General features: G+C 40.9%; 1 protein-coding gene across 2 annotated transcripts; it reads left to right on the plus strand.

Moving 5' to 3' along the window:
* Nucleotides 1–477: 477 nt before the first annotated feature.
* Nucleotides 478–19,776, plus strand: DCAF7 (DDB1 and CUL4 associated factor 7). Of its 2 annotated transcripts, XR_006164826.1 has the most exons (8): nucleotides 502–910; nucleotides 7,147–7,305; nucleotides 7,711–7,822; nucleotides 8,903–9,021; nucleotides 9,673–9,882; nucleotides 10,471–10,588; nucleotides 11,113–11,342; nucleotides 19,755–19,776. XR_006164826.1 is itself a non-coding variant. In XM_042787316.1 (7 exons), the coding sequence occupies exons 1-7, from the start codon at nucleotides 773–775 to the stop codon at nucleotides 11,283–11,285; spliced, it is 1,029 nt and encodes a 342-aa protein (XP_042643250.1). In that variant the 5' UTR covers nucleotides 478–772; the 3' UTR covers nucleotides 11,286–17,665. The 2 variants fall into 2 exon arrangements, 1 of the variants encoding a protein (XP_042643250.1); XM_042787316.1 differs by lacking the exon at nucleotides 19,755–19,776 and having other exon boundaries at nucleotides 478–910; nucleotides 11,113–17,665.
* The last annotated feature ends 339 nt before the right edge of the window (nucleotides 19,777–20,115 follow it).

Raw genomic sequence — 20,115 nt, forward strand, 5'->3', positions numbered from 1 at the left:
CAAGGCGCCGGGCGCACGCCAATGCTGCTGCAGGCTACCGAAAGTAAAACCCCATCATTAAGCTCCCGTTAATTAGAGACAAGCCCGACCCCAACCGCCACTCGGCAGAGGCGGGACTCGAACTCGCGGCATCCCCGTGCGCCTGAAGTGCCCTCTGCCCGTCTCGGGCTGACGTGACTGACATCTCTTCCAACCAATCGGTTATTAAAAAGGGCTCAAGATCCCGCCTAGCGCCACTGCGACCCCCGGTAGCCAGTAAGAACTCGAGAACGAGCATAGCCACCCTCCGGGGCGGGGTCAAACGCAACGGTAGGTTAACCCAGCCAGAGTGTGAGCGGCCGTTTGGAATGAAGGGCAAAGCGACCAATAGAAGACCCCAAGCGGGACAAACGGACGGGTGAATTACCCAACAGGTGCCCGAAGTTCTAAGTGACAGGCAGCATAGCCAACCCGCACGCAGAGGGCGGGGCTCCCCGCGTGGCTTCCGTTCCCGTTGTGTGAGGGGCCGGATCCCCAAAGGCCTCCGCGTTGCTCCCGCAGCCGCCGGGGTCTGGAGCCGGGCCTGGGGGCGCGGTGCCGTGCTGCCGCCTCCCCCGCTCCCCACCCGGCCTCGCTGCGCCCCGGCCGGCCGCGCTCCTCCTCCCCGCCTCGGCCCCCTTCGCCACCCCGCTCCCTTCAGCCGGGCCCATCGCTCCCAGCCCAGGGTTCCCCCTCGGCCAAGCCCGCTGCCCGCCTCAGCCCCGCCGCCACCCGGGGCCCCTTCGGCCAAGCCATGTCGCTGCACGGGAAGCGGAAGGAGATCTACAAATATGAGGCGCCCTGGACCGTGTACGCCATGAATTGGAGCGTCCGGCCGGACAAGCGGTTCCGTCTGGCGCTGGGAAGCTTCGTGGAGGAGTATAACAACAAGGTGGGGAGCGGCGGCGGCCGGGCCCGGCGCTGCCGGCATCGGGCGGTGGGGCTGGGGCAGAGTGAGGGGGAGAAGGGGCCGGCCCTCTTCAGCCCAGTGGTTAAAGCGGCTCCCCAGTCCCGGGCACGGCCCCCGTGGTTGGTGTGACTGGTATGAGTATTCCTGCCTTGCCCTCGGCACTGGGAGCTGTGTGGAGCCTTCAGATGTTCCCCCGGAGTGCGGGGTGCTGGCCTAGATTCAGGCCGGTTTGCTTTTTGCGAGTCCTCAGCTGTTGGGAGACTGAGGGAGTGGGGGTGGGGAGAGCCATGGGTGCTGGTGCTGGCTGCTCCTCAACCAGGAAAGTCCCCTAGTTTGAGCATACCTGGATTTTTTTTTAGTATGAAGGAAAGTTTATGGCCAGGACTAAAGTTTGCATGTATACAGGTTGTCCAAGACTGTTGGAAATGCTGTGCTGTTCTCATGCTTTCATGCTGTGGAGGACTTCTGTGTGATAACTTTTTTCATAAGAATATAAACCACTTTCACAAATTCCTTGGTACCTTTACTTTTCTCTAAGAACAAGGAAGTAATGAGGCATGAGATTATATTTTGAGTGTCTTCCTGCTAGATATAAGTGGAGAACCTTACATTGGTGATAGAGACTACAGGCTTACCTCTTGTGCAGTCATTTCTGAACAGACTTTAATGTGCTATCCTGGTATAATGAATTCATGTAAATAAAAGAGAGATGAGGAAATGGGCGTAGCTATAGAGCATCCTGAAATTTGTGTGAAACTAAAGGCTTTGCAAATACAGCTTTGTGTGTTTAAAACGTGTGCTTTGTCAAGCTGTTTAATGGAGGTTGTGGAAAGTAATGTCAGAAAGTTGGTGTTCGGGATTGGGCTTTGTGCAAGGATGTAATGAGAGGGAGTGACAGTAAGGCAGAGCTGGCATCTCTTACAGTGGTTAAATTACTGTACTTGCAGCAGTCCTAGACATGATAGTTCTGCTGAGCACTGTATAGTTCAGCCAGTATGAGTCGGCTGTGTATGAGTTGTCTCCTTATGCTGGAGAGTGCTGTTGTGGTTCTGGGAGTGCTGCTGGGGAAAGGCAGGTCCCTGAGCTTGAAAACTTTTAATTTGTTTAAAGACCAACTTGAAAATGTTCCTGTAGTCTGTATTCTGAGAAGCTAAAATAACAATCTTGCAGACAGTTTTTTGTTTAGAGGTGGTAGGATTGGTTAATAATGGGGTATACATTTATGTTGACTTTACCTTCATAAGTTCGCATCATTCCCTGGGGTTGCTTTCAATTACAGCATGATCAGGTCTGATTTTCAGTTCAAGCTTCAGGTGTAAAGCAGTTGAGCCAACCCCTCTCTTTTATACCCTTTATGCTCACAGTTGTTGCAGACAGAAATTGGGTAGGACCATGTAAATGTCTGTGGTCTGTAAATATTCCCCAGGGCTTCTCTTGACTTCTGAGCTTCAGGAATAACTATTCTGTTGACTTCAGCCCATATAAGCAGCACATACTGAGATCTGTGTGGTGTAAAGAGCTGGAAACTAATTATATGTGAATGAGATGCCAGTCTGGATGATGCTGCTAGAAGAATAAAGATGATGTATGGTTAAAAAATAAACTTGTACAATAAGTGCAGTGAAACATCACCTTCACTTTGCTGAGAATTTTGCTGTCTCTGATATTTCAAAGCAGGGGGGGAAGTTGTGCGTGGTGTGGTTTTCTTGCTTGATGCTTTTTGTAGTTCTTTCAGTACAGCCTTCCACTGTAGAAGATAGTTAAGAGAGGTACCTTGGGTAATTGCAATTGTGGTTATTGCTTAGAGTATTAATGTTGCCTCCTTTACTTTGGGGACCACAACAAGCTTGGGAGTGGTGTTTATCTGCACTGTCTTTATGGTGTCTTACTATGACTCGCACAACTTTGCTGAATCTTTTAGAAGATACTGAAACATTCAGGGAATAGCTTCATGTTCCACATTGGGACCTGTTGGACAGATACTGTACGATTGGACCAGGTGCATACTAGTTGTAAACTTTCAGCTCCAACTTCTGTCCGTGTAACTGCTGTAACTAAAGGAACAAAGGGAAAGAACTGAATTTAATGTGTTTAAGTAGTCCATAACATTGTGCTGCAAAGGGTCTGGAGTAGTTGGTTTTATAGCCCGACTTCTGGGCTAAGCAGAAATTTAAGATTTTTACAGGGGATGTGTGAAAGCTTTGTCCTCCTGCATAATTTGCCCTTCACAGTTGAGCTGTTTTATACTGCCAGCTTCTGACATCAGAATATACTTATAGGTACAGTTGGCACTAATTAAAAGGATAATGAAAACTCATTTTCATTTCAACTTTCTCTTTGCACTTCATAATCTTTAGAGGTTTCTGACAAGCTCCAAACAACATTTCTGTTCCTGATGTTACAATGGTTTGTTCCAAATTACTGGTTTTCTTACTTAGCCTTAATATACTTAAAAAAAAAAAGTCTGGAATAGCAATTCTAGCTTGCTTAAAATCTAACCAAGTAGGTGAATATACCTTTTCCTTACTACTATTCTGTTTTAGGGTTTCTTTTAAAAAGGTGCTTTTAAGAAGAGTTAGTGCACCAAGTGTTTGTTGCAGAAGTGCTCACTGTGAGCACTGTGCTTCAACTCATAGTGAAAGAAAGAGGAGACATTCTTGTCCCATTTGTCTCTGATTTTCTATTGCTGTAGTATTTACCAGAGCTTGAAGTCCTTAAGGATTACAGATATAAAATGGCTGTTTAGACCTTCGTTTCGTGGGGAACTCAAATCTATTGACTGCCAAACCCTAATTTACTGCTGTCCCCAATTCTCAGACTCTTCTAACCTGTCAGCTCCCACACTAACAGACTGTATATAGCATACCAGAAAGCTAGTTGTGAAGATCTGTTTGAGCCCCAAAGGAGTTTTGTTTCAGCTTGTGCACCTTTGCTGATCAAATCACTGGTACAAGAAGAGAGACCATTTGCTCCATTTGGAAGAACTAACATTATTTGGGGGAGTGTTTCCTGAACTTCTTGGACTAGAAAACTTCTGTCAGCCTTTATAGTGTCTCATGGATCACTGGCATAATGGGAGGGAATGGAAGCGTTCATAAATCTCACTGTTAACGCTGTTCCACAGGCTCCTGACTGTGGCTTCATGCATCAGGAACCATCTGTGGAAAACATGAGGAAAGGCTGATTTTGGGATCTATCTGTAAGATAAAACCGGAGTCCAGTTTAGAAAACAGTAGAGGGTGGTGCTGTACACTGCTCACTCCCATCTCTGGAGCAGACTGACAGGTTATGGCCGACTGCTTCTCAGGTTGCCACCTTTTCCTGAACAGCCCTTCGAATCAGAGAGTGTTCAGGGTGGTGGGTTTACTAGAGGGTCATTTTTTAGAATTACAAAGGAAAATTCATTGCATGTTGAAGATTAATTGGTGCAGTGAGATCTTTCTGACTGTACATGACCCTAAAATAATTGTGAAATGTCATTCTTAGTAATTACTAATTAGATTAAAGGAATATAGCTTGGTTCTTTTTTTTTTTTTTTTTTAAAGGAAAAGTCCTGTGAACTTACTTTAGTGTTCCTTAAACAATGCAAGAAAAAGAAGCAGCTGTTACCAAAATCTGCACTGTTTAATTCTGTGTCTGCTTCTTTTGGATCATGTTGAAGAGAGATGTAATTTTTTTAGAAGTTAAGGAGTGCTGAGTAAAGGCAGTTCTTTAGTCAGGTGCACTGTTGCAATTAAGCCTTAAATTGATAAAGGCTTGGATTATGATAGGAAAATTCATGTCCAATTTTAGCATATCTTGATGTGTTGGAAAAACAAATAAATATTTAGCATTCCTAGCTACTGTCATAGCAAAGTTCCAAAACTAATGGAGATCAAACACACTAATCCTCATTTTCCCACTGGAATGAGTTACTGGTAGATGTAGAATGGTTCACTTTTTATCCAGACTGACAGTTACTTTCCTGTTAGCATCACCTCAGTCTCACCTGGGCTAGACTTCAGGGCACTCCTTTGTGCAGGATCTGGCAGCAGGAAATCTTGCCTCAGTTGCAGGAGGGAGAGACAGGGCTCTAATATAATCAGCATCCTGAAAATAATTCCATTATTCCATCTCCTCATATTCAGTATGTACAAGAGGATGAATAGAGGTATTCTGTAATCACTGTATGTGGTCGAGTCCAAAGAGAAGAGTTGTACCTTTGCATATGCTGAGCTAGGAAAGAATAGAGCTTCTCAAGCAGTATTTTCTGCTCCTGTCTCTGGGTAGGCCGGTGTCTCCTGCTCAGTTATCCCAGGCTGCTGCATAGGCTGACAATCCATGTCAGACACCTGATCTTCAGCAGTTGCCAGGAGCTCTAGTGTTGCTAATGCAATTTTTGTTCTCTAACCTGGCCTGTACCTAAAAATGTCAAAGATCACAAAGATACTGGGCTGTTACGCAGTCTTTGCTTTTTCTTCAGATCCAAGGAGGGGTTAAACATGAATATGCAACGCAGGAATATATAAATTCACAGCAATGAAAGTGGGTCCTCTGCTGTTTGAGATTTACTTCTTGTTATGAGTATGTAGATTGCTTTGTGTAGGCCTAATACACTCATATTGAGTTGAAAACAGCATAAGCAAAAGAGAAGAAATTATTAGAGGTCATTTGTCTTCTGATCCTGACCTTGCCACAAGACTTTCTATCACCAAGGACAATTTGCTTCCTTTGTAAAAATCCACTTAGTATTTCTCATCCCTAAAGGAGTTGGAAAGCTATTTGTCAATCACTTCAGAAGACTGGGAGATTCTTGACTGATTCACACTAGAGTGTGAAATATAAGAAGGAGAAGCTGTAATAAAGAGTGCAAGGCAGAAAAATACACAGTTTTTAGAAGCATGCTTGGATGCCTTTTAGGGTTTGTTATGGGGTGAAAAGGATAGATCTTCTCACTGTGGCGGGGGCAAGGTTTTCATTTGTTAAGAGCATCTCTAAATGGGCTAATGTTATAGTTTAAGATCCACTGAAGCATTTATTGGTTTTATGTTATGTGGAAAAAAAATGGGGTAGATTTCCAATGTAGATTAAATGTGTAGTTTATTAACCAAATTGCTTATCCCAGAATATTTAGGATTTTTCCATATAAACATCTTAGAAAAAGTCGATTAAGCCACTGTTTCCAGGAGGAAGCTGCTGTGTGGAAAGTATTAGGAAATTCCTACTGTGAACAGCTTACAAACTAATTGTAGTGCGTTGTCCCAATAATGTTTGTGTTTAAACAGCATTTAACACAGCGGGGCTTTCATCCTGTTTAGGTCTTGTAGTCACTGCTAGGTTAAACATACCCTTCCAGTACCATATTGTTTTTTGAGCACCTTCTGACATGTCAATATTTTTCTAATAACATAATGTCTGGGACTTCAAGCATTACTTCAGGTGTTGTCATGACTGAGCTATGTGGAGATAGTTTCTTGTTTGCTCTGTCTTGCATCACTCTCAGCTGGGCAAGTTAACACTTCCCACTGTCATATTACTGTGCAAAAAACCTAATTTGGCATTCAGTTACCTAGAATCTTTCAGCAGACCCATTTTCTTGGTCTTTTCACACAAAACATTTTAATAGTTATGCAGGTATTTTAGCTTCCTGTCTTGCTTTCTGACTCTGCGATGTGATTACTTTGTATCTTAATTTCGTGCAGTTGTGACAGAATGTTTTAGGTAATGTGATGCTGAAAACAGCTTGATAGCTAGCTGACGTGATCTGTTACAATCTGGAGGGTTATGGCCAAGAATTCCATGATACGGGCTTTAATTGTGAGTGGTTGTCATGCAAACTGCAGCTTGTCCTGCTCTCTGAAGATGACATTGTCAGCATCAGTTCAGTTACAGATGAGTTGGAATAATGTTTATGCCATTTAAGTCTGTGATTTAAACTAGGCTTTGCAGTGTGGAAAAGAGAAGGGTGGTCTTTAATCCTTTAGGACTGGATTTCAATTCATTTGAGAACATCTCTTCAAAGTAAAGCACTGTGGTGATTATATATGCTTCACTTTGCTTACATGCCCCAGCTAGGAAGCAAAGCTTTAACGATTTCTCATTCCATTGACATGATGGTCCCTTCATATTGTCCTTGAGGTTACAGAAGGTGTCCTTCTGAAATACACATGGTCTTAATGCTGTATTTATAAATGAGTATTTTGATTAAATGCTTTCTTTTTAAATATGGATCCTTACAGGTGCAGCTTGTTGGTTTGGATGAAGAGAGCTCAGAATTCATTTGCAGGAACACCTTTGATCACCCCTACCCTACCACAAAGCTTATGTGGATCCCAGACACCAAGGGGGTGTATCCAGACCTGTTGGCAACCAGTGGTGACTATCTGCGAGTGTGGAGAGTGAGTAAATCCCCCATAGAAAAAGATGAACCGTGATACTGTGTTGCATATTGATCTCATTTTCAGGAGACCAGCTTTTCTGAAGTGAGATATTTTCTTTTCAGGGTGTCTTGCCCTTGCTACAGTGTTGAAGGTTAAGACCTAAAATCAAGTCAGAGCACTTGATAATTTGTTTTCTTAACTGCAATAATGTAACTAAATATGAAGACTATAGGAGAAGCAGAATTATCACTGTAGTTGCTGTTTTAATCACCTTACTGAAGATAGTGATTGTAATTTCCAGAGCTTTAGGATGTAAAGCTGAGAGGAAAGAAACACAGGATTAACACCTTATGTTTTGGAAGTGCAAGTGGAACAAGTCATGTGAAGTTGCTATTTAAGTCAGATGTTTCACTTTTTCTAAAGGTGGGTGAAACAGAGACCCGGCTGGAGTGTTTGCTGAACAATAACAAGAACTCTGATTTCTGTGCTCCATTAACATCGTTTGACTGGAATGAAGTGGATCCTTACCTTCTAGGTGAGACTGACAAAATGCTACATTTTCAGCATAGAAAAGACATGCTTTTGAATTCAGTCTGGTGAAGTCTGGGCTGTGACTGACTGCTGTGTCATTGCATGTCCACTGGTTAATCTGATAACTAACCAGTGGACAAGCTTCTACATCATAGAAACTGCCATTGTCTTAGGTTAAAAATAAATAAAAAAAAAAAAAAGTAAAAATAATCGAATTGAGCAGCTCATGGGGATGTCTTTGCATTGAAAGGTGTCCTGTCCAATACAAAATGGGCCACTTAAATTGGACTAGGGATGTTCCTAATTTGCAGATAGCGAGTCTCAGTCTTCAGGGCTGGTGAGCTGTTGTAGTCCTAAGTAACGATGTACGTGAACTCCTGTGACTTATTTCAGTGTGTTCTGGGGCAGACAGAAAACTATGTACCCAGCTTTGTCTTTTGTGAAGCCATGTCAGCAACAAGAGCAGAGCCAGGAGCCCTTAATTTCATTGGAGGGGAGGGCTGAATGCTTAAGGGTTGATTACAGCCTATGGGACAAGTTGTGAATCCAAGATAACTGATCCAGCAGAGGTTTGTTTCCCAGAAGAGTACAGCCATTTATGTCAGGGGGATTTGCCCAGAGATTAACAGTGATAATATGTCTTAGTAATTATTTACTACATGATTTTTTTTTGTGTGTGTTGCATCTCTCATCTCTTAAGAGCTTTACTGCTAGCCCCACCTTCAGTCCACAGAAACAATCGATAATAATATGCTATTGCAACACTATGGTTGAATTTTGGTTTTGACATGCTCATGAGACTTACAGAATGGGGAAGTTCATCTCAGAATTGCATTAGGCTTCTGAAGAGATTGAAGTAGACATGAGCTATTTACACTTTATTCCTGTGTGGAAGACTATTTCTGCAGCTAAAAGGTTTGGATCATTTAAATGCATGGTAGATTGTTGTCTATTTGACATTCTTGATTTTAATTGTGTGGTGTTCTTGTAGCTATTTTGATCTGTAAATGTTGGGGGAATCCAGTAAATGATTAAATAATTTATGAGAATATTAATTTTGCCAACAGAAGTGTTTTTGTTTCAGGTACCTCTAGTATTGACACAACCTGCACTATTTGGGGTCTGGAGACAGGACAGGTTCTGGGAAGAGTAAATCTGGTCTCTGGCCATGTGAAGACCCAGCTTATTGCGCATGACAAAGAGGTGATGGCTTTTTTTTTGATTGTTTACATTGCATATTTTTTTAAGCTATAGAAGAGGATCAGAACTTTTTTGTTTCCCCCATTTTTCTTGAAAAATTTAATGATCCAGAAAGTTAATATATCTAAGATTAAGGTACACAGTTTTGAGTACCAAACTAATTAAAGCTATACTGTTGGCTGTGAAAACTACTCTGTTTACTCATCATAGAATCTGGATTTGAGAATATGCTTATTTTACTAGATTATGCTCCAGAATATTTTAGAAAAATGAGGTAGACTGTCAAACTGGAATTGAAGTCAAATGCATATCAAAGGCAATAAACAACCTGCAAGATTTCTTTCATTTTAACATAATGTTACTTTTCAGCTATTAATATAAAAAAATCTGAGTCTGGGGAATTGATATGTTTAGTTTCAGTGAATAATCCTATAATGACATAACCCTTTTAAGTTGTTTGTTGTTTGTTTTTTTTTTTTCCCTTTCCTTCTGGCAAGTGTAATAACTAAAAACTTGCTAGGAACATCAAGTATTTGACAGACTGTGTCGCAACTAGATTTCTATCCATAATTAAAATCCATTTTACTGTGAATTAGGAGGCAGTGTACTCACTAAAACTAAAGTTGTGATTTTCTCTGTCCTGTTACCGAGCAGGTGTATGACATAGCGTTTAGCCGTGCAGGTGGTGGGAGAGATATGTTTGCTTCAGTTGGTGCAGATGGCTCGGTGAGGATGTTCGATCTCCGTCATCTGGAGCACAGCACCATAATTTATGAGGACCCACAGCACCATCCACTGCTGCGTCTCTGCTGGAATAAGCAGGATCCCAACTATCTTGCTACAATGGCCATGGATGGCATGGAGGTAAGGCAGCAGCTCATCTTCTGCAGGTGCTAGTGGCTGTGATTTTTTTGGGAGGTGGCTTGGTACTAATTAGTAGTCAGTTCTTTAAAGTACGGGGGCAGTGTCAGTACTTGAACTGGAGTATGATTAAGTGCACTAACTTTGGTAGGAATTCAAGTTTAGAATGCCAAAGTTACTTCTTTAAGATGTCTATGGCTCATATATATTTTAGCTGTTTTTTAAGAGAGGTCTGTGAGCCAGTTGGACAATAGTTTTCACATAAAATCTTAACTGCAAGTGTTTTAGTAACCTTGCTCTTTCTCAGTTCAGCGCACAAGGCAGTGTATCTGAGTTTGTCACTTGTGCCACTTCAGGGAAGTGTAATTCATTTGCCTTTCTTGCATAACTCACAAGTCCTCCCTGTGAGGTCTGACTCCTATTGAGACACACTAACCAGCTAGAAGCTATTTTTTAAGAACAGCATTTGCTTACCTACCACATCCTTTATGAAAGGGCTGTATTTGTAGCCTTGGCTCAAAACGGTTGGTTCTCTGAAGAAACAAATTTAAAAATGCAATATATTAATTTCATTGTTTTTTGTTTCTGAAGGTTGTGATTCTAGATGTCAGAGTTCCCTGCACTCCTGTTGCCAGGTTAAACAACCACAGAGCGTGTGTAAATGGAATTGCTTGGGCACCTCATTCTTCCTGCCACATTTGTACAGCAGGTAAGTGTGATCCATCCCTATCCAGCTGCGCTGGTGAATCTCAGTCTTTCACTGCATTTGCAAAATCTGCTCTCTCCAAAAGTTTTTTTTGAGTTTTCTGCCTGTCTTTTGCTAAAGAATGCTTGCACTTTAGAAGCCCTTTATTAACAACTTTCCTAAAATTTTATGGAAATTGACACCTACTGGAGCTTGTTGTGTGGAATTAGTGAGCCCAGTGCCCAAACTGTGCATCTGCTTTGCCTAAGCTATATTATTTTAATGCTCCCTATTTTTTTGCAATCTAGTTTTTAAATGTTTTCAATTGATGAGTTCCACTGATCCTTCTTCAACTCTGTCCTGGAAAACGTATAATGATCCAAGCTTATTTTTTTGGAGCATAGTTGTATCATCTCTGACTTGAATGCTTACTGGGATTGCAACAGCCATATCTTGTATTGCTTCTTGGACTATATGCCTGTTAGTAATCATGTATGGAGATCTTATTATACTTTGATTCTACTTTTGATTTTCTCTTCCATTTGCAGCGGATGACCATCAGGCTCTCATCTGGGATATCCAGCAAATGCCTCGTGCCATTGAGGACCCTATCTTGGCCTATACAGCAGAGGGAGAAATCAACAATGTACAGTGGGCATCAACTCAGCCAGACTGGATAGCTATCTGCTACAACAACTGCCTGGAGATTTTGAGAGTGTAACATTACTGCTTCATGCCACATTGAGGCAGGGCTGTATAATTTCCCCTCCCCTCTAAAGTAAGAACAACTCAAGTCAAGTGGCCAGTATCTGTTGTTGCTTTGCATCTACTGTTACAAGAAACTGTTACAAGAATCAATGGCAGGTGTCTCCTGTCTCTCCAAGACTCTAAAATGCAGAGACGTGCTGAGCCTCTTGGACCTTCTGGGTTCTGGTTTTCTTTTTTTTTTTTTTTTTTATTTTCTCCTGAGTTAAAGTTCTGTATATTTGTTTGTTGACTGTATTAATAAGCTTGCAGACTTTTAAGTTGCTGCGTATGTCCATGTGTTTGTCAGCCAGCTGAGGCAGCACATCAACTAGATTAATAGATGCAGGTGCAAAACAAGGTGGGGAAAAAGACATTGATGTTAACAGCCACCTTGGCAGGAATCTTTATCATTCCTGTTGTTGCTGCCTCTAAACTGTTTAAACATTTGTATGGTTTTTATATATTGGGCTAACTTTCTATTGAGTAAGGTTTTTTTTCCCTAATTCTTACTTTTGATATGTGATCCACTTCCAATGCCCAAAGCAGGATCTATTCGTTGATTCAGATCACAATAATGCTGCAGGTCCCTGTCAGTAAAGGCCTGCCAGAATTAACTGTTGCCTTGGCTCTCTATACCTGGTTACCTGGGCGGAATTTTCTGGTGCTGTGAAGTACAAGTACTTGTTGCACAATTTCTTTACACTTTTCTGATGCTAGAGGCAGTTGTTACTATGGTAGGCCTTATTTTTAAATTATAACTGAATTTGTGTGTATCCTGCAGTTGTGTTAGCTAACAGAATGATAATAGGTTTCAGAAAGAAGATACGTGCATAACTAAAGCTCCCAGGAGGTAAACGATTCCTGAAAAAATGTGATTTGTAATGGATTTGGGATTGACACTTCCAATCAAATGATTTCCTCTCGAAGACTTACTATCTAAACCAAAATAAAATGGTTTCACACTTTGTAGCTTGCTTGATTGGCAAATAATATGAGCAAGATTTTGTGGTTAGCCTGTACCTTGGAGCTTCTTTGCGTTTGGCCTGTGTTCCTGGGAGTTCTTGAAAGGAGTACAAAACAATCTTTTTTTCTGAAGTGTATTTGCTTTGTACTGTCAGATCTTGTTGAATGAGCAAGATGACTTGGAAAAGCTGGTCTGCTGTCCAAATGAAAGATGCTTCTCTGAAAGAAATGATTCCCTGATGTAATGCACAACGATGGGTTTAAAAAGAAAGAAATTGTGCCACGGAGGCTAAGGTTTGGCACTTGTCATCCTCATATCTTTTAGGGACGTGCCCAAGGGCTTCTGTTTCTGTTTTGAATTGCGGATTGCTCTACAGTAATAGTTTTCAATCAAAGCTGAATGGATTAGGCAAGATAAAAATCTTCGTTGATAACATAGCTACTCAGATGAGTGCTCCGCAGTACTCTCCCAATGAAGACATGACAACCATAGCTGGTCTGTGAGGGTTATGCCAGCTGAGTTTTGATGTAAATGTCAGAAACTATCAAAATTGTCTTTCCACCTAATGAGTATTCACCTGCAACTGAAGGCAGCATTATAAATAGTAGGACACTGGCAAACTTGAATCTTGTCAGTTTATGCAGGAAGGGAAAGTTGGGAAAAGCGATCGCTGTGAAACAGTGAAGCTGACACTGAAAGCGCTGTCAAATACAGAAAAGAATTTGAGAAGTTTTGTCATTCTGGACATGCAGAAATACTCTTCTACAGGCTGCTTCTCAACATGGAGCTCAGAACGGCACTGCCTTATGAATTTGATAGGAATTCATTAGGGATAGCTTTATTCCATCACCCCTTTTCATATCAGAGAACCAAGAGACTCTAACACAGTTCAAGCTCGTGTTTTGTCAATGACATTTCGTGTTCAGTTGTGGGATTTTTGACAGAAAGCTTGATTTGACTTGAAGGTCAGTTATTAGCAGTGGTGCTGAGAGCAGTGTATTCCACAGACAGATTTGATCTAGATGTCAGAATAGTGTTAGCCAAACAATTAGGTTATCACTTTTTACCAATAGCACTTCATCTTAAACGGAAAATACTTACTCAGAACGAAGTGAAAAGTAGGATGGTCTTAGCAGAAGCATATAATGGCATTTGCAGCTCTAGATACTCATATAAAAATATGTACACAGGATTGTCATGTGCTGTTTAATTACAAACAGTAGGCATAATATGCTGTATTACTAAGAGGGAACTAACTGTAATATTAGTATTTTCTGTAGTCTGCTTTATGCTTCAGAGTCTCATTCTTGTATAGATGGCATGAGTAAAAGATGAATGCATCTGTCGCTTAGCTTAAAAATGCATCTTTTGCAACTGTAGAATTGTGCTTTAAAAAAGACATAAGATAATTTAGTTGAAAGTGAAGTCACTAAAAGACTCCTTAGGCTATACTAAATGGCAAATGTAGTTTATTCCTAGAGGAATATAATTGTTACACTAAGGTGATGAGAAGAGAGCATGTATAAAGGGGCAAATAGTCTGACTAGCCAGGTAGCTTTTGCTACAGTTAGAAAACAATCCTGATACGAACCAGAAGAGGATCCAGTGTCAGTCCTTCTATCTGTAAAATGGCTTGAAGTTCATTTGTGGAATTGGGTACTTATTCGTTAAAGACAAGTGAAGGAATCTTGCAGGTTCCAGTGGATTCTAAGTAAAGCCTACATCCTGTTTGTTTAGCCAGCTGGGGTACCCTCTGGATCTACAGCATATTGCTTTGGGCATAATCCATTGTCATTCTTCATATGAAATTACATTTTAAAATCACTAGAGGCTGTTTGGGAACAGGAAAATGCTACTTAAAATAGCTTCTTTTCAAAGAAATCACTTTAAAGGTTAATGACTGTAAAGACATGAAAATCCTCATGGGTGAGATGTTCTGTAGTGCAAATGGCACTTCCATATAGAGAAGGAAGTGAGAGACTTTGGTGCCCTTTTGCCAGCACCTGCTCTGCTGACACAGTGGCAGGGAGCTAACAGTCTCCTTGCTGGTTCAAGTTTATTTGCAAGATATAATAAAACCCTGAGACTTGTCACTGTAGCCTGTGAATCAGAAGACACAATTTGTCCTGTTTCACCTGCTTAACATTCAATTATGTTGGGTGTAAAGCCTCAATAAGCATTATTTTTCCCCCAGGTTTATGAAAATAAATACTTTGCTATTTGATTTCAGTTATTTTGTGCTTACTTCACAAGCAGAGGATGCAGAGCAACTGCTTTAAAATGCCTCATATCCCTTGAGTATAAAATAACATTAAAAGAAAAGTGAGCATCAGTGAGGTTAGCAAAGCAGAAAATCACATGCTATTGTTGGTACAGGCAAGACTGATTCTGGGACAGAAATATTTTTCTCTGACTTAAGGAGTTCTGTATCACTTCTCCAGTCGATTAATTCAAGATACTAAGCTATTGTTTGGTTGTTATGTTCTGTTTAAACCAAGCTTTCCATAGATTCAAACTATTATGTGAACAAGCTGTTGCTAGTATGTTGGCTTTTAACCAGGAGATCTTGATCATGTAAAACTCATTAGTGAGGTGAAAGCCTGTAGAAAACAAGTTGGATGTCAAATTAATGTGTAGCATGCCAACCCTGTTAATTGTCTAAATGAAATGGGCTATGTTAGGTTGCATCTATGAGACTTGTACTTCTGCATGCAGGGATTTAAAAGGCAAGGATTTGAGTGCTTTGACAATCTATTTAGAAAGAAAACACAGTGGTTTCAAAGAATGATATGAAAGGAGACTGATAATACAGGTTGTTCCTTATGGAACCTTGAAATGTACTTACCGGGGGAGGCATTGCCTCTCATAAGTCAAAGTTAATGATCCTTTCAAAACTTAGGTGTAATTACTCTCCTGAATGTTCTGGATAATAGTAAAAAGATCTATTTTTGTCTGGTGTTGCAGTGAGAAAGCTGCATCAGTCTCAACTGTAGATCACTGCCTGCCAGAGACTAGGTGAGGGGAGGAGTCTGATACATTGGAATTCACAGATGCTCTTGTGCTTGTTTTAAATGTAAATGAAGAAAGCTGAGTGTGTCTGTTTTGTTCTCTTGCAGATGGCACTTTAACAAGTATATTTTTGGTAAGATTAGGAGGAGAGTCATCTTTTCCTCAGCCCTTTTATGGTAGGCATTTGTCTGTGTTTTGTATAAAAATGTTAAATACAACAGTCACCAAAATTCTAAGCTGGCTATAGTTGTCGGTATCTAGTGGACCCTCATCTGTTTCTACTGAACACCAAAAATGTGAGCACTTGACAATACTATTAGACTGAAGCTCTGTATTCTGAGACAGACCCAGTCTTTCAAAGCCAACCCAGGTAGTGCTGCTTGTCACCCAGAGAGCCCCTCTTGCTTAGGAACTTGATGACGTTTGGGAATCTTCTCTTTTACTGTCTGATCATGATGGCGGTAGTTGCAGGTTGGTTGTGTAAAGATGTAGCTGGATTCTCTGGATAACTTATTTTTGTTGTAGGAAAAATGCAGCTGCTGTCTGTAAATTCACACAACCTAAATTTTTTAACTTGTCAGTTCCTTTTTTTAGTGGTGTTTTAACTCTTGCAGGACACACTGAAAAGGATGAACAGCAGCAAGGGTAAGCTCTTGGCTCAATAGATTGCACAGTTACAGTTCCATCAAAGTAGTGAAGGGTTTAGTCTTCCCACTGCTGGTTAGGAAAGTGGTCCTACCACCTCAAATCCACACTGTGGTATCCTGTCAGTTGGCACAAGTTCTCTCTGATATGTATTTCCTTCTTTCTAATGGCAGACCAATATTCCAGAGCAGGCCTGTATTTATTGTGTAGTGGACATCAAAAGGAGGTGTCCAAAATCAGTTCTGGAATGGGCAAGGTACTGTCAACTGTGTCCCTGTTTCTCTTGATCTTTGCAGAGATTCCAGGGAATTAATTGTATGTGGCACTTAAAGAGCACTTTCTTGTGCTTACTTAGAGATACAGCTGTATTTCCCCTACTTATTCGAGAAGTCAGAAACGTCTCGTTCTCAAGGATATCGAGGGGAGTTTAGCATGCCCCCAATTATTTTTTTTTTTTTATTTTTTTTTTTTTAGGAAGAGATCTCCAGAACTTCCAATCAGCACCTTTCACCAGCACTAAAAAACAGTAATTAAAAATGCAACTAAATACCAGTCAATGAATACTCATCTAGTGATTAATGGCAGAGTCCAGAGGCAAAGGCACTTGTGAGACTGGCTTGCTGCTGCCTGATTTCAGGTTGTAACTTTGTTTGCCATATCTCAGTGGCCTTTTGTGCAGCTTCTGATACTCAGCATCAAACTAGAATTTCCATAATCATTAATTTTTTCAATAAAATTATTTCTGTGGCTTCCATCGAGTTTATTTCTTTTCAGAGAATCTAACAAAATGAAAAAATAAGCTATTTTCTGAAAAAAAATAGTGTCCATGAGTAGCTGTAAGCCCATGTTCCAGCTCTCGTCCCTCGGAGTTTGCTTTCCTGTCTGCAAGACGTGCGACTCTCAAGCCCCCTCTGTTAGAGATGAGGATCAGTCTGTCGAATCCGAACAAAGGCAGAAATGCAAGAACCAATGAATAAAAGAGTCCTAGTACAGCTGAGAAGCAATGTGTTACTTTTTTTGACAACCTGGTAAATATGAATTATGAAATCTACTATTTAAAAGGAACCTTTTTTAAAAAAAAAAACTTGGGTTGCTAGCAGTGTAAAATGTAATTTAAAACTGTTGCGCCGAAGCATTTTTGTTACCAATAGTCAAGTAGGAGATGTTTACTTTTATGTGTGTTTTCCCTTCTGCTCTTCCCATTCACAGTCCCGTTGTGGTAATTTCCTGAAGGTGTAATCTTTGTAGCATGATTGTACAAACATCCATATGAGATTCCTGACTTCTTGTTCTCACTAAAATATGTTAAAGCAATAGTAGTTTTACTTCTGTCCTTCTTTTCTCCACCTTCCGTATTGAGATTTGCAACTTCGCTACTATACTGTCCTAGAGGAATCCTAGTATCCTGCTATTCAACAGACATATGTTGTTGACATGGATAACTGCAGTGTCCCTATATTCCTTTATTTTTATGGAGAAAATACAAAAGGTTTTGTTACAATGGATTTTAACACCTGAGTCATGGAACCATATTGTTGAAACTCTGTAAATTTTAAGGCAATTTTCTGAAATCGCTTGAAAGTGGAATGTTGCATCCTTTTATGCTATTTCCTGCTTCCTATGTAGTTTTATTCAGATTTTTTAACCTTCTTTCTAAGTTTCAGCCTCCTGTGTATTAGGTACAGTATTTTCTGCCTTTCATACTTTGTAATAAAAATGGAACATTTGTAGATTGACTGCAGTTCACTGTGTGGTCAGTTAAAAACTGCTACCTGTGGGGATGAGCAGGGAACTACTTCAAATAGGCTTTAGGTATCCTCTGTGAAGTTTATTCCTGTAAAAGGGAGGGTGACTGCTTTATTTCATCTCTTCAAAACTGGTGAAATGGATTCACCTCTCATCCTACTGATACCTAAACAAAATTGATAATTCTAGGAACTCTTAAGTTGCAAGTTATTATGAATAATTATGTTAGTAGAACCCAGTCACAACAGAACTTCCTTAAATATTAAAGTTGTCCTGGTTTGGGCTGGAATAGATTTAATGTTTCTTCTTAGTAGCTAGAATACTGCCGTGTTTTGGATTCAAAATGGGATCTGGTATGAGAAGAATGCTGATAACACACTGATGGCTTCAGTTGTTGCTGAGATTTCGAGGACTCTCCGCCTCCCTGTGTCCTGCCTGTGCACAAGAAGCTGGGAGGGAGCATGGCCAAAGCACCAGACCCAAACTGGCCAATGAAATATTCCATGTCATGCTCAGAAAATAGAGGAGAGGCGGCTGGGCAGGGAGGGTTCTCTCTCTTGCTTCCAGGTTTGCAATGCGGGATCTTGGTATTTCACGATCACTGGCCGGGAACAGGCTGGGTAGCAGTCATCAGGTGGTGAGCAATTGCACTGTGCATTGCCTGTTTATACTTTCTATTACTGTTACTGTTTTATTACCATTATTAAACTTTTTATCTCAACCAATGAGTTTCCCTTTACCCCTCCAATTCCTTCCCCCATTCCCAGGCAGGGGAGGGTAGGCAAGCGGCTGCATGGGGTTTGGCTGCTGACCGGGTTCAAACCACGACACAAGTACACCCACGTTTACTTTCTTAAACCCACTGCATGGTCCCTGTATACTAGTGTTGTTAGTGCTTGTTTTCCAACTTCTTTGCTTGTTCCTTATACAACAAATGGTAATTATCTGCCTGCCTGTGTTCGGTTTTTAAGATGAGGGGAAAAGGGATTTATTTTTTTTAAATTCAAGTAATTGGTCTCTAAGGCTTTTTTGAATACAGGCAAATTGAAGACAAAGCAATTAGGCACTTATTTAGCTTCTAAGTCTCTCCTGTGAGAGGGTGACCTCTCTTAAAGGGCATTTTCTTTATGGGCTCAGTCACTGGTGGTGGTGGTCTGGAACTAGGACCAAGACGGGAAGAGGGTGGTGGAACTTGGAAATTTGTTTTTACCTTAGACATTGGTGAGCAGGACTGATGACTTAAGTATTTAGATTAACTCTAGTTCAACTAAACTGTTGTCTGACCACACTGGATTCCTCTCTAATTCTTTGTATACTGGCTTTGAAATAAAAGCTTACTAAGCTTTGCGACCGCAGTGGAAAGTTGCCTGTAAAGATGCTGCAGTGTTTTTAAGCTATATATGGGCTTTGTTCTAGTAATCCATATTTGGAAAAGATGCTTTCCTTCTAAGAATTGTTTGTCTTTCATCCTAGAAAAGTATTTACATCCTCCTAGATTTATTTTTCTGTGGATCTCTTCATTGGAATTCTCCAAAAAAACTTTCTCAGCTTCTCTGGAAACATGCAACTTCTGTGAATTGGAACTGCTAGTATGAAAACTCAGGAACTGGTAGATGATGTGAGAAACAGATTGCCTGTCAGTGTGGCAAAGCAAGTGCCATGATGTCCTGTAGAAGAACATGGACAGAAAGAGACAAGGAGAGGTTCTCTGCTTTTTGTCAGTATTAAGGAACAGCTGACATCGGGCAGGGCTGACTTGCTCTGCGACCCTGGGAAGGTCACTGCTCTGATACCAGTTGTAAGTGAAAAGTACATAATTAATCACTGAGCAGTAGGTAGCTTGAGAACGCTTGAAAATTAAAAAAATCCTCCATAGTAACAGAATATACAACCCATAGGTAAACAGAAAAAGTGATCTTGCAGATTATTTGAAGCCCTGACACTGTAAGAAGCATTTAATCTTGTGCTTTTTCATTAGGACTGCTCTATAAACAGTCCAGACTGCCAGCTCAGAAGCAAATAATGATCTAAAAGCATATAATATTTTTAACATCCTTCCTCCTCTTCCTTGTCTTTCAGTTTTGCCCACTTCACAAGCGGAATGGTTCCTATTTAACCAGACAGCTTCAGAGCCCCCTCTGCCGGAGTGCTGTCGGCAGTAGGACAGGCACAGTCCTGCAGCACAGGACACTGCAGACTAGGACAGGTACACAGCTGCTCTTCAGGGGCTGGGGAAAGGGCCCTCCAGGCATGATTTTAAGGAGTTTCACATGGTTGATGTATTCTGCTGGAGATGAGGTAAGGTTTGGCTCATATCTATTCTGCCACGCTGTCCTGAAGTTGGATAATGATGTTAGTTTTCCATTAACTTTGTTTTCAAAGCTGAGAACACAACAAGAAAGCATTGGCAGAATCAGAACTGCCTGGAATCAGTGAGATT

This window comes from Tyto alba, unplaced genomic scaffold, assembly GCF_018691265.1.
Source record: "Tyto alba isolate M040663 unplaced genomic scaffold, T.alba_DEE_v4.0 Super-Scaffold_12, whole genome shotgun sequence".
Classification (NCBI taxonomy): domain Eukaryota; kingdom Metazoa; phylum Chordata; class Aves; order Strigiformes; family Tytonidae; genus Tyto; species Tyto alba.

What these genes read in the sequence shown, in the direction of transcription:
- DCAF7 (XM_042787316.1), top strand. Translation starts at nt 773, where the DNA reads ATGTCGCTGCACGGGAAGCGGAAGGAGATCTACAAATATGAGGCGCCC. An exon ending in AGTGGATCCTTACCTTCTAG is followed by an intron (nt 7,823 to 8,902) that starts GTGAGACTGACA and finishes TTTTTGTTTCAG; the next exon opens with GTACCTCTAGTATTGACACA. An exon ending in TTATTGCGCATGACAAAGAG is followed by an intron (nt 9,022 to 9,672) that starts GTGATGGCTTTT and finishes GTTACCGAGCAG; the next exon opens with GTGTATGACATAGCGTTTAG.